This window comes from Pavona decussata, unplaced genomic scaffold (assembly GCF_977016875.1).
Source record: "Pavona decussata unplaced genomic scaffold, jaPavDecu1.1 SCAFFOLD_106, whole genome shotgun sequence".
NCBI classification, from domain to species: Eukaryota; Metazoa; Cnidaria; class Anthozoa; order Scleractinia; family Agariciidae; genus Pavona; species Pavona decussata.
Genome location: NW_028145520.1, coordinates 1,585,815 through 1,597,271, shown reverse-complemented (window position 1 = coordinate 1,597,271; position 11,457 = coordinate 1,585,815). Strand labels below are relative to the sequence as shown.

Sequence of the window (11,457 nt, the reverse complement as noted above, 5' to 3'; positions counted from 1 at the left end):
TAACAATATCAAAGACGACCAGCGACGCAATCATTTCAAAAAGTCATCTTAACTTAGAAAGGCTTCGTGAAGGCCTCAGAACACAACATGGATGAGACTACAAGGCAATGTTTCGGATGTGCAGCAACTTCTGGAACAAGGAATGCAAAAATACTTTGGATTGTTTCCTCTAGTTGAACAAACAAACAAGCAAATGGAGTGATAACAATGGTGAAAACAATTCATGTAAACTTTCTGTTAGTTATTTTATTTTTTATATGCTGTTAAGATGTTCCGGGGAGAACAATACGACAGTACCTCTTTACCAGTTCACTGATGAAGGAGCACTCTCGAACACCAGAACGGAGTAAAAACAAATTCATGCACTAAAAATTTTTTTTTTTTTTCACCGAGGTTTTTCAATATGAACGAGCTACGTATTTTTGAACGGAACGGTGCAACAGTCAACTGTACATAAGGGAAAAAAACCGCTGGAAGTATTTTTTGGCCATTTGTTTCCCTTTGTTCGAACAGGCCAAGATTAAAAAAAAAATAGTTTGGGAGTTTACTCAACCCCTATGGTAACTCTAAGGATAATACTTTTCAAAAAGAGATATGTTTTGAAAAATAAAATGTTTATGTTCGGAAAAAGCTCTGGATTGAACTCTTTTCTTGTTCTAGTGGATCAGTGTTACAAGCAGTACCATTGACATGCTAGCCCTGTCTCAGAACTGCATAGGCGGAGGAAGAGGGAGTTCCGAGACGGGACTATTGATATGCCTGTTGTGCTGTTGTGGCATGAATCCAGTGTATCAGGTTATAATAGACTCCTCTCTATAGCGAACAAACAGTTAGACGTGATTTGGTCACTGACAATTTGCTAATCATGATTAGTAGAGTAAACGACCCCCCCAAAAATGGAATAGAATGAGGTGATAGCTATGACAAGTTCATCAAGTCAGGTTGGTGTGGCAGTAGGAGCTGCATCACAAAGGCAAAAACCCTGCCTTCGAAAGCTCCTCGACTCGCCAAAACCAGGATAAAACCCACGCGCAAATTCTGCCAGACCAAAATATAACAAAATCTGGTTCAACAATTCCTCACTCCTCGGGAACACTACACAGACAAATAACCCTGTATGCCCAGACGAATGTCTAAGGTTCGAATCAATCGGCGTATATTGCCGTTTCCACTGACTGGAATACAATAATCCTTTAAAGAAAAATTAATGAATAAGTGACCATCGAAGTTATGTACGGAACTTTTTTATTATTACTATTATTTCGCAACTACTTAAGTTGCGTACGTAACTACGATGGTCATTCCCTTCTTCATTCTTTTATCCGCAATCCAAACATATGTATTTTATATATTCCACTTCCAGAAAAATAAAGGCTCCTGAGAAGAAATGACAGCTTGAAGAGATTTCCATTATTCCCCTCCTCAGGCAAAACTACTAACAGCTGTCATGAATGACCAGTGCAGCCCACACCAGGCTGATTAATAATGTTTACATATTATAAAGAAGACTTATGCTCCATTCACACCAACGCTTAAACATGATTAAAGCTGTTTAGTTAAACACAGTTTAAAATTGTTTCCTTCATAAAAGTGCTTTCGGATTTTTGTCGACTACAGATTTTGCACAAATGCCGAAGCCAATGGTTCAGCTTTCTGTTACCAATTTTCATTTTGTTCAACCTGGTTAAATTAAACATGTTTTTCATCCTGTCTCGCTTAAGACATATTGACAACAAAGTCTTAAAATGTGTTTCTCTTGTTTTTATCTGTTTAACAGAATCGGTAGGCCTCTTTTGTAAGCAACATTATAGATTGTTATGAAGGATAAACTATCAAAGCTCGGCCACATCTGTTAGTGCGTGCTAAATGAACTGCGATGGAGTTTTGTTATTCCCTGATGATAAGCTTATAATATTCATAAATATTAAATAAACTGACTTTCATCAAGTGTTTGTCGTGATGCTCTCTTGCTTTCAAAAATATTAGCGTAATTAGTTTTTATTATTTTTAATTTATTGTTAAAATATTCCAATTCATTCAGAACAATTTCGTTGTAGGCTGACCGAATAGAAGCCTATATCCTAATGGACCGGATACCTACCACCCCCCCCCCCCCCAAAAAAAAAAAAAAAAAACGTTCCGAGAATCACACATTTGGTGTTTTTCAGCGAAGACCTTTTAGCATCTCAAAATCAAAATGCTAAGGGCGCGAAATATATTCAAGCCGTCTCATCCTTTGCCGAGATAATGCACATAAACGTTCTGTTGGTTTTCCCACATTGGCGTTCTATTTGCCAGTGTGATCTCTTGCGCTGACATGGCTAAACGGCAGAATGCTTTAGCAGTCCCTTTCCATTCGGGGCGAATAGTAATGCGGGCGAAAGAAAAGAGAATGTTTCGAACCAGGAAAGGAAAGCTGGGGGTGACGAGTTTATTTCTCGTTCAAGTTTCGTCCAGATCACGTTCTTTTAGCTCTCCCGCTCAACTATCCCGGGAAAAGACTGCAGGTTTCGCTACTTTACCACAGCGAAACACATTCATATTCAGTTGAAGTCATACGGGGAGCATATTTTAACCTTAGCATATCTTCTCTTAAAAAGCGAATTGACCTTAAACCGTGAAATAAAGAAGGACTGAATCCTTATTCTCCGTCATGTAAAAACGCTGATTTCTCGGTATCAAAATATACTGCAATCGGGCTTGGGAGGGTGGGGGATACGTTAATTGGTTGTTTTTGTACTAGTCACAAAACGTTTCCTCAAATTATCAAGTTCAATACAAAGGACATTGATTTCAGGGAAAATTGACTTTGACGAAATATTATTTTACCGTCAAAGGCTACGCTTAATTCGCGCTTGGTGTAACAAGGCATTTTGCATCATTTGTTCTCCGTTTACCGTTGGATTGGAGTAGTCTGAAATTAGAAGGCGTGCTAACCCAACATCATCTGGAAACTCAACAAATCCAAGATCTCGACAATGGATTATAAAAGGAAGAATGTCTCAGTAGGAATTTCTAAAATCACAATTAAACTCTGCTAAACGCCGTGGATTACTTAGCTTTCAGCTTTTGATCGAAGACAAAAATGTTGTTTTTTTCTTTGTTCTTCTTCTTTCCAGTTTAAAACCAGCGAAATTTAATTGGTCGATCGAACGACAGTAAACAGAAAACAAAGAGGAAGGTCTACGTAAAATAGAGTAAGGAAACAGGCACTGGAATGGGGAACAAAACCGCGATGGTCGAGAATCATAACATGAAGGAACGCTTGAATTAAAGTAATTACAAATTTATTTACAGTTAGCTAGCTGACAATTTGTCTACATTGTTTCCAAAGTCACACAATTTTTTCTCATGTATGAAGACAGTTTACATTATGTTACAGCTGTGCACAACTAATTCAGTTTTTGAACAAAACACAGCCCCAGTTGAATAAGGACAAAGACATGTAGACATCTTTATTCAGTGTCACTAAGTGAACTGGGAATTTAGAGTATTTCTCTTTTTTTCTCTTTGCTGTATAGCGTCTAATTTGTCTGGATTTAAAAGCTTAACTAGCTAAAAAATTAATCACCTTCATCAAGATCTGATTCATTTTCTGCCTAAGATTTGTACAAGGTTCATTTGGTGTTCTTTAGCACGAAGGCGAAGCGAAGCAATGCTCGATACTCTGTTACTCTCCCTCGCTATTTCGCCAGTACGCTCTGGTAGCACCTCTAAGCCCCGACCAACCTCTTCCAGCCGGTAGGGAGGGGCTATAATGCATGTGCTCCCTGTCGGAGATAACATACTACAGGAACAGGCACATTCCCGGGGATCTGGACAAGGGGCAGCACGTAGAACACCCGGAACTGCGGAACGATAACACGGCAGGGGATGTGGTGAGGCCGGGTAAAATGGCGAGCAAATATCGCGGGGAGTGGAAGGTCCTATGCCCGGAGGGAACGTCATCGGGTACGAGGTACCGGTGGGAAAAGAGTCCTGGTGTAGCCAAGGGTAAACAATGCCATGCCCCGGGGGTACGGCACCAAATGCACACAGCTTTTCTCGTTTTCGCCATTTTGCTCGCCTGTTCTGAAACCAAACCTGAAAAGGAAGAAGAAAAAATATCAAGTTTTATATTTCATGAAAATTGTGGCTTTTAAGATAATTTAAGTTTTCCTTCAGTTTATAGTCATAGTCAAACATCGAGTCATTTAAGTGGTTCTTGCTGTTGAGTTTCATGACAGCCTTTTAAATGAATTCAAACCTTAGATCTGACTTTCCTGTTTTGTACTTCGGCTTTTTAAGGTAGACGTGTTATAATATCTGTAGCATTTCTTCTTTAGAATTATCGAAAGATAAAATGTTAAACACCATATTGTAATATGGTACCTGACACTTCTGTCGATAGAAGCGGTGTAGATCTGTCTACATCGCACATTTGTCAGTAATTTTACACTGATGTGCATTTTGAATCAAATATATTTCCAGGCTAGACTTAACGGCTCGCTTCTGTTTCACATTTCCGACATTTCGGGGTAAAAACTACCGACATTAAATAAAAATACAAGCGTTATTGCTTTAGCGGAAACACACATTTTTTTGTCCGCGTTTAATAAACCAGCTTTACTTAATCTATTTTTTTTTTAATTCTTAGAATAAAGTTTGTTTACCATTCCATCTTTCCATACGCAAAACTTTGAAAACTCGTTAGAAGTGTTCAGCGAAATACTTCGTATAAGTGGAACTCACCTAAGCAAAATGTAGTGAGGCCTGTTTACTTTTTAATGTTTCATAGAAAAACCTTTAACGAATTCAACTAGTTTTTAATCACGAAATGCAACAGTCGTAATTCCAATTTAGCAATTTAATATTAAACTTGTAAAACCCATTAGCCACAGAAATCGTAAATCGCAGTTCGGTGTTTAGATAATGCACTGTGAAAAAAGGAAATAGCAGACCTAAGTTATGACACGAAGACAACAAGGAAAACTTCTTGGAATCGTCAAGCCATTTCTGAAATACGACATTCAGTTTTGAAGAAAAGACAATTGTGGAAAATTGAGATAAGTATTTAGTACACAATGCTTCTCCATCTTGATTATAGACTGTGGAAGAGGTTAGTAAAGAAACATTTTCAAACGCATTTTTCCAGCACACATCCTATACCTGAATTCGCGCTTCTGTCAAACCAAGTTTAGCCGCCAACTCTTCTCTTGCAAACACGTCGGGATATGGTGCCTTATCAAACGCCCTTTCTAGCTCTTCCAGTTGATATTGACTGAATGTTGTACGATAGCGAGTCTTCTTCTTTTTCGCTGTACTTGAACCATCTTCAGATGACGAATTAGCTTCTTCGTCTTTCTCCTCGTCCTTGGGTGTTTTGTCATCATCAGTTGCTTCTGGGACGCTGTTCTCTGCTGTTGAAGGCAACAGAACCAAAAATGTTTTAGTGGAATCAAAAACAGAGGAAATCCACTCTGACAAATTTCGAACGTTCACTTTCAAAATTACCAAACTTTTATGTTTTTCAGTTAGATCTGTTCTTTACGAGACATCTCTGTAAAAATGAAAGTATCGCCTTGTTCTTTTATCATGAAAATTTTGTTTTAGCAAAACACAAAACAGGTCAAATCACCGGCTCCCTAGTATAGCTATATAGACGCCCATATATAATCAAATTTTCGTTTTCCATGAGTATAAATTTAACAGCCCTAAAGTTAAATTGTCTATATATGCTGTGAAATTCGAATTGTTTGAAGTTAAAACAGTTATTAACAAACAGCCTGCTTAACTAGCTTAATAAACGAGCACCAAAAACTGACCGGACTTATAACTCATGTTCGTTGACCACCGTGAATTTGGCTGCAAACACACGAGCCTTTTCTTGATCGCTGCTTATTTTTTTAAAATGCATCAAACAGATGCAAAGAAGAGTTTTTATACTTTTGTTGCCAGGCTGTCTCTTAGAGTGACGGGAAAAAATTCATAAACTTTCAAGGGCTCTATTTCAATATTAGCTTTTAGCCCAATGAAATACCACGCTTCGGTTCGATAAATGGCACTTTAATTTAGTGTTCTCCACGCTCTTTCTTCGCCATATTGTCAACGCGAATTCGTTTGTGTCGCCCTTTTGTTTAGATTTAAAGAAAACAAATGAAAAGGAGCAATTTTCAAACATTTGCTTTGTTTCCTCGAAGGTTGAAAGCAGCCCCGCAAGCTCCTATGAATCAAATCCTTTTACTGCAGGTTTCAAACGAAAGTGGCGTGCGTGAAAAATAACCCCAGTGAGTTTTTATTCAAATAAAAGGACTTTAGAAGAGCAGCAGAAAGTAATAAGTATTCTTTCATACAAATTGATGTAAATTGAATTGAATATTAGCAGTTATTAGGGTCCAGATGGCAACAGCTGCTAACTAGAGCGGTGTGCACTCTTAATAGAGTTCGCAGCGAGAAATATACTGCTCGAAATCCCACGCCGAATTACTCGTTCGCGTACGTTCGAAATACGCCTTAATTTCTGCTTTCCTCCGTCGAATAACTAAAGCATTCTTACGACAATGTAACACCCATGTTTCAACCATATTCTTCCGCCAATATAGACTTAAAAAATAGTCAGTCCTGCTATCTACTTGCTTTTTAGAAACCACCAGTTGACAAGTTGTGTAAAACATATACAGACCGACAAAAAAACTTCACCAATATCTTTATTTCCTCCGAACAAAGTATGCAAGACTCTAACAACGAAGTATTCTGCAATATTCCAAACAAAAATTTACCAGCGATAAAATTATTCCCAGGAAAGAAAAATTTCGAGAATCAGTTTGCGTTAATGGTTTCTTTCCAAGGAAAGATCGAGGAGAAATTGTTAATGGATTGCATAGCCTTGAAATAAAATATCGTGTTCTTTAAGTTCATGCCCACTAATGGATGAAATTGTATTCTGTGCTGAAAGTTGAAACTGTGGCCATTTTTTAAAACAAAAAATGCGTTTGCAGACAGGTTCCAGGTTACCGATATACGAGATATACATCGTTTAAGAAACCATATAGTAATAAATTATGACAGCAAAATAACAACCAATTCTTCGTCTTCAATTTGCCGTCTTATGAATTTCCGTCAGTGAAGTTTGTCTCGCAGTTACAAGACCAAAACAAGTTTTATATGTCAATTGTACAGTCCTCGGAATATACAAAAGAAATGAAGCGTTTAGAGCTCACCGCAGTTTAATAAACAACTAAGAATAGTTGAAGAAGTGTAGTTTTTGGAAAGATATAATTTTTTGATTGAAGGGTGTCTAATTCATGACAGGATGGAGTGTGGAGGAAACAGAGTACAAATATTATTAAAAACAACTGCGGTTTCTCTTGCTAAACTACGTGGACTAGTTAAGTTTGCAGTCAGAATTACTCTCCATGTCACTTTAAGCATTGATTAAATTGGTATCCTTTCGTTCGCTCACGAACGAGCGTTTTAATACTCAAAAGTCGTATAATTACCTTCTTCCATAGCTTCTTGATCTTGTGCCGTATTCTCGCCGCAGCAATTCCGAGTCTTCGTCAAAACAGTGTCGCTACTAAGTCCTAGAATACCGTTTATACTGTGTGAGAAAAGTCCGTTTTTTTCTTTTGAGTTAAGGCTGTCGTTATTTGGTGCGTCCATTTCAGGTTGCTTTAAGCCCGTTACCAGCTTGTGTTATTCTTCTGTCGCTTCACAGAAGCGCTTTGACTGTCCGTTCATTATGATAAAGTTTAGTTAGTCTTGCATGAGGTGGTAAACCCGCGGGGTGAATTTTCAAACCTCACAGTGACCGACCGGCTAAATTAAATTGCTATTATTAGCAAAGAGATCATTGCCTGGCGGTTTTCTTTTGGCTAAAAATTGGCTTTTCACAACCAATCAACGCATTTATCCCCGAACACGGTTATTAGCAAAACATTCATTCAAGCAAAATATAATTAGAATTTATTAACATTAATCCCTATCTAGATTAACATAACAATCCTATAGAACTCCAATAAAGACCTAATTATATCAACATTAAACTCCTTTTATGAGATACGAGGGGAACAATTTATGCGAAAATGCTCCAGGCGAAGAATTTTGTGTCCACGTAAACTTTCGCATCTAAGACGCCATTGAGGGCGTTGTAAAAAGCGCTTTTGACTATCATAGAACAAAATTTCCAGCTGAGTTACAATTGCATTCGGCGTCTAGCTAAGCAAACAAGAAGAGCAGTAAGGAAAATTCAAAATAATGAAATTTACACATTTGTGATGAGAAGTAATTGGCCATAATTGCCGCCATCTTGCGAGTGTCGGGGAAAAAATTCCTTTTAATTAACACTGCCTTTATTCCCCTGTCAGCTTCATCAACAAATATTTTCAAAGTTATCAGGCTTTTAGAGTACATCTAAATAACTGGTTGAGTTATCATTTCAGATTTAAGCGCGTTACCGTAAATTGTGCTGACTTATCAAGTTGCGGCATCAGTCGGTTTACATGATTCATAAAGCCACTTGAAAATGTTTCCAATCGACGGAAACCAGCGAAAAAGCTAAAACGAACGATCAAGCGAAACTTTTAAACATGATCAGCTGAATTCAGTCTCAGTCTTTTCTGCCGTCTGAAACTTGGTAACTGGAAAATATTAAAATAAGGGCCTTGAACATTTTTAAAGTTTCACCGTATATAGTTAAGATCCGCGAACAAATTAAACGATCATAACATTTCAATTGCCAGATTTAATTTGAAACAATCAAATACCAGCTTCGTTCTTTTGGCGCCTCGGACATATAAAATCTGTTTTAGTTATCTTTTTTACTGCGTAAGAGAGATCCACATAACAATCTTCCGACTAAAGACGAGGAATTAAAAATTTCCAACGTTGAAATTACTCTTAAGCACTTGTCTTTAGCAAAAAAGGAAATTAAAACATGGGAGGCTTAAAAGAGATTAATGCAATTAAGGCTCTTTATCGCGTACCTTGGGCCGACTTCGTTAGCTCGCACAAGGAACTGTCATTTGCAGGAAATGAAACCAATCCGCAACAACGGAAGCTCGTTCGAGATTAATAGTGCTAACTTTGACGGTTTTTAGGAGCTTCCAGATAGCAATCCCAAAGCAGCAAAGAGTTCAGCCTTGATGTTGAATGTTTGCGTGTTTTTCGACGGTATTGTAAGTGTTATTACGCCGGCATCGTCACAACGGTTTAGCGTGTATTGTCGAGTTTTTCACCGACCTGTCAAATCTATTGATATGTAATTAACCTCTTAATTAATATCATCTCCTAATTAGAAATGATTAGAAGTGGCGAGAAGCCGCTCGCGTTAATAAGATGTTCGTTTGAGCAATTGCAGGAAATTATAAACAAACAAAAATATGGAAGACAACAGAGCCTCAAAATCTAATTCAAAACTTTGATGGCGCACGACCACAAAATAACAATGTCAAACTCGCCAGGCAAACAAGCTCAAGTGTACTGCAAACGAGCTCTTGAGTTGTGTTCGAGTTAAACGACTTGAATCGGCAAGTTAGATTTTGCGTTTGAAGTGGACACTTACAATTTCGCGAGGTAATTACTGTTGTCGCTAATTAGTCTGGCTAACTTGAGACAAACTAATTGTTTCAATTGAAAATCATTTATCCAAGTGGCTCTACTTCAAGCGTGGCCGCTCGCCTTGGGTTATAACAAACTTAATCTCGCTTAGTGTGTTTTTAATAACTTACACTGAACTGTTGGAAAACAGAGCGGCAGAAAGTGCCTGATATTGGCTGACATCCACCGAGTGTTCGTTGGATTTATATCTTGTTCTTTTTTGCAGATTTTTGCTTGCGCTGAGTCTAATAAAGAACTTATCAGAACATCCAAGTTTAGCTGAGAATCAGAGAATGTATGCGGTTGACAATTTAGTTTACGGCCATGAAATTTTACGGTAATTTGGCGAACTTCCTTCACTAATGGTTGTTTTGATTCTGGCTAAGACAGATATGCAATTAAATAATACGGCTTTATGTAAATTTGAAGTATGTAAAATGAGTCGTTTGAATGGAATGTGACATTGGCAGCAAAAAAACAATTGCATTACCTTGCCTGATGATACTTTCCCTTACAATTATACAATCTAAAACCAATGCCTTTAAAGAAATCTATTCTATGCCACGACTAGAGTGTCCTAAGAAGGAGGAGAGGAGATCCTGGGAACGAGGTTGGGAGAGTTGCTGGGGCAACATGACGTCAAGACTTCCGATACTACTGACGTCATTTCAACTGAGCACCCATACAAGTTTCTAGCGCGTATTTTAGACCCAAACACACTCAATTGTTGTGGACGTGGTTGTGAATTTCCATCGAATGCCACTTATCTAGGAAGACGAAAATAAGACCTTTTCGGAAAGTTCCTTTTTTAATATTTAAAAGAATAGTATCAGTAAATTTAGGAATTGATTGGATTTTAGTTTTTCAACGATAATAAAACTACGGGTTATCTGTTTGTGTGCGATGATAAAACTATGAAAGGTTTGTTGGTGTACTTTACGGGAAAAACAAAAACATGTCGGTAGAATTGAAAGATACAAGTTATCTCGTCTTCTGTAAGAGTATATTAATTTATAGGAGACAGATTAAATACAAGTAAGCCTGTTCATTTATGGTTTAGTGTCACAATGAAGTGATTGTGATCGTTTGTCGGTTTTTGCACGATTATAAAGTTCTTTCGGCAGGAAATATGGGAAATAAGTGTTCTTTACGACCACACACGTGCTGTTTTACATAAACTCAGTGCTAGAAACGGAATTAGGTCAAAAGTAGAAAATGGGGTAATAATGAAATTCAGCAGTTATCATGATTATTTTCTCCGAAACTCATTCGCAAAAACAGGCCAAAAATCCATCCTATATATCATTACTTCCTTCTGTTATGTACTGACTAAACTTATCAAATAGATATGAAAGTGAATTTGTTTTAAATTCCCTCGTGGCATTCCGCTAAAAATTCTATTCTGTTTAACCATAAATGTTCCTGAGGAGCTCACGTACGATTAATGAAATTTTTGTTGTCTTTCCACTGTCAGCGAACCATAGATGCTTTTATCTAAATGTGAGCGACCCTGACATCTGATCGCCAATTGTCTGTTTTCTTGCTTTCTTTTTTTTTTTTTTTTAACTTTCTGTGCGTAATTAATTTTTGGGTCTTTTACAGCAATGCTAGAGTTGAACAAGTTTCCCTTTGCCACCTAGGAAGTCTTTGTATTATATGGATACAATCAACTGGGTAACGTTTAATATGAATCTTCTATCTTCCTTGGGCGTTTTGTGTTTAGATTAGAAGAGTTCGCAATGGGCGATTGTTTTAAACCTTCAAAATGACCATATTGTTAAATACGCTCATGAAAACATTTTTGTGCCCTGCAAATACTAATTTAAGCTGTACTTGATCAATGCTATATATTGTTTCGTTATCTTTTATCTTCTTTTTCCA

General features: G+C 37.4%; 1 protein-coding gene across 2 annotated transcripts; it reads right to left on the bottom strand.

Moving 5' to 3' along the window:
• Positions 1–3,255: 3,255 nt before the first annotated feature.
• Positions 3,256–7,840, bottom strand: LOC146471154 (retinal homeobox protein Rx1-like). Of its 2 annotated transcripts, none has more exons than XM_085121240.1 (3): positions 7,479–7,840; positions 5,149–5,399; positions 3,256–4,083 (listed from the first exon to the last, which is right to left on the bottom strand). In XM_085121240.1, exons 1-3 carry the CDS (start codon positions 7,639–7,641, stop codon positions 3,589–3,591), a joined length of 909 nt encoding a protein of 302 aa, XP_084977366.1. In that variant the 5' UTR covers positions 7,642–7,840; the 3' UTR covers positions 3,256–3,588. The 2 variants fall into 2 exon arrangements, with proteins under 2 accessions (XP_084977366.1, XP_084977367.1); XM_085121241.1 differs by lacking the exon at positions 7,479–7,840 and adding an exon at positions 5,805–6,188 and having other exon boundaries at positions 3,257–4,083.
• Between the last annotated feature and the right edge of the window lie 3,617 nt (positions 7,841–11,457).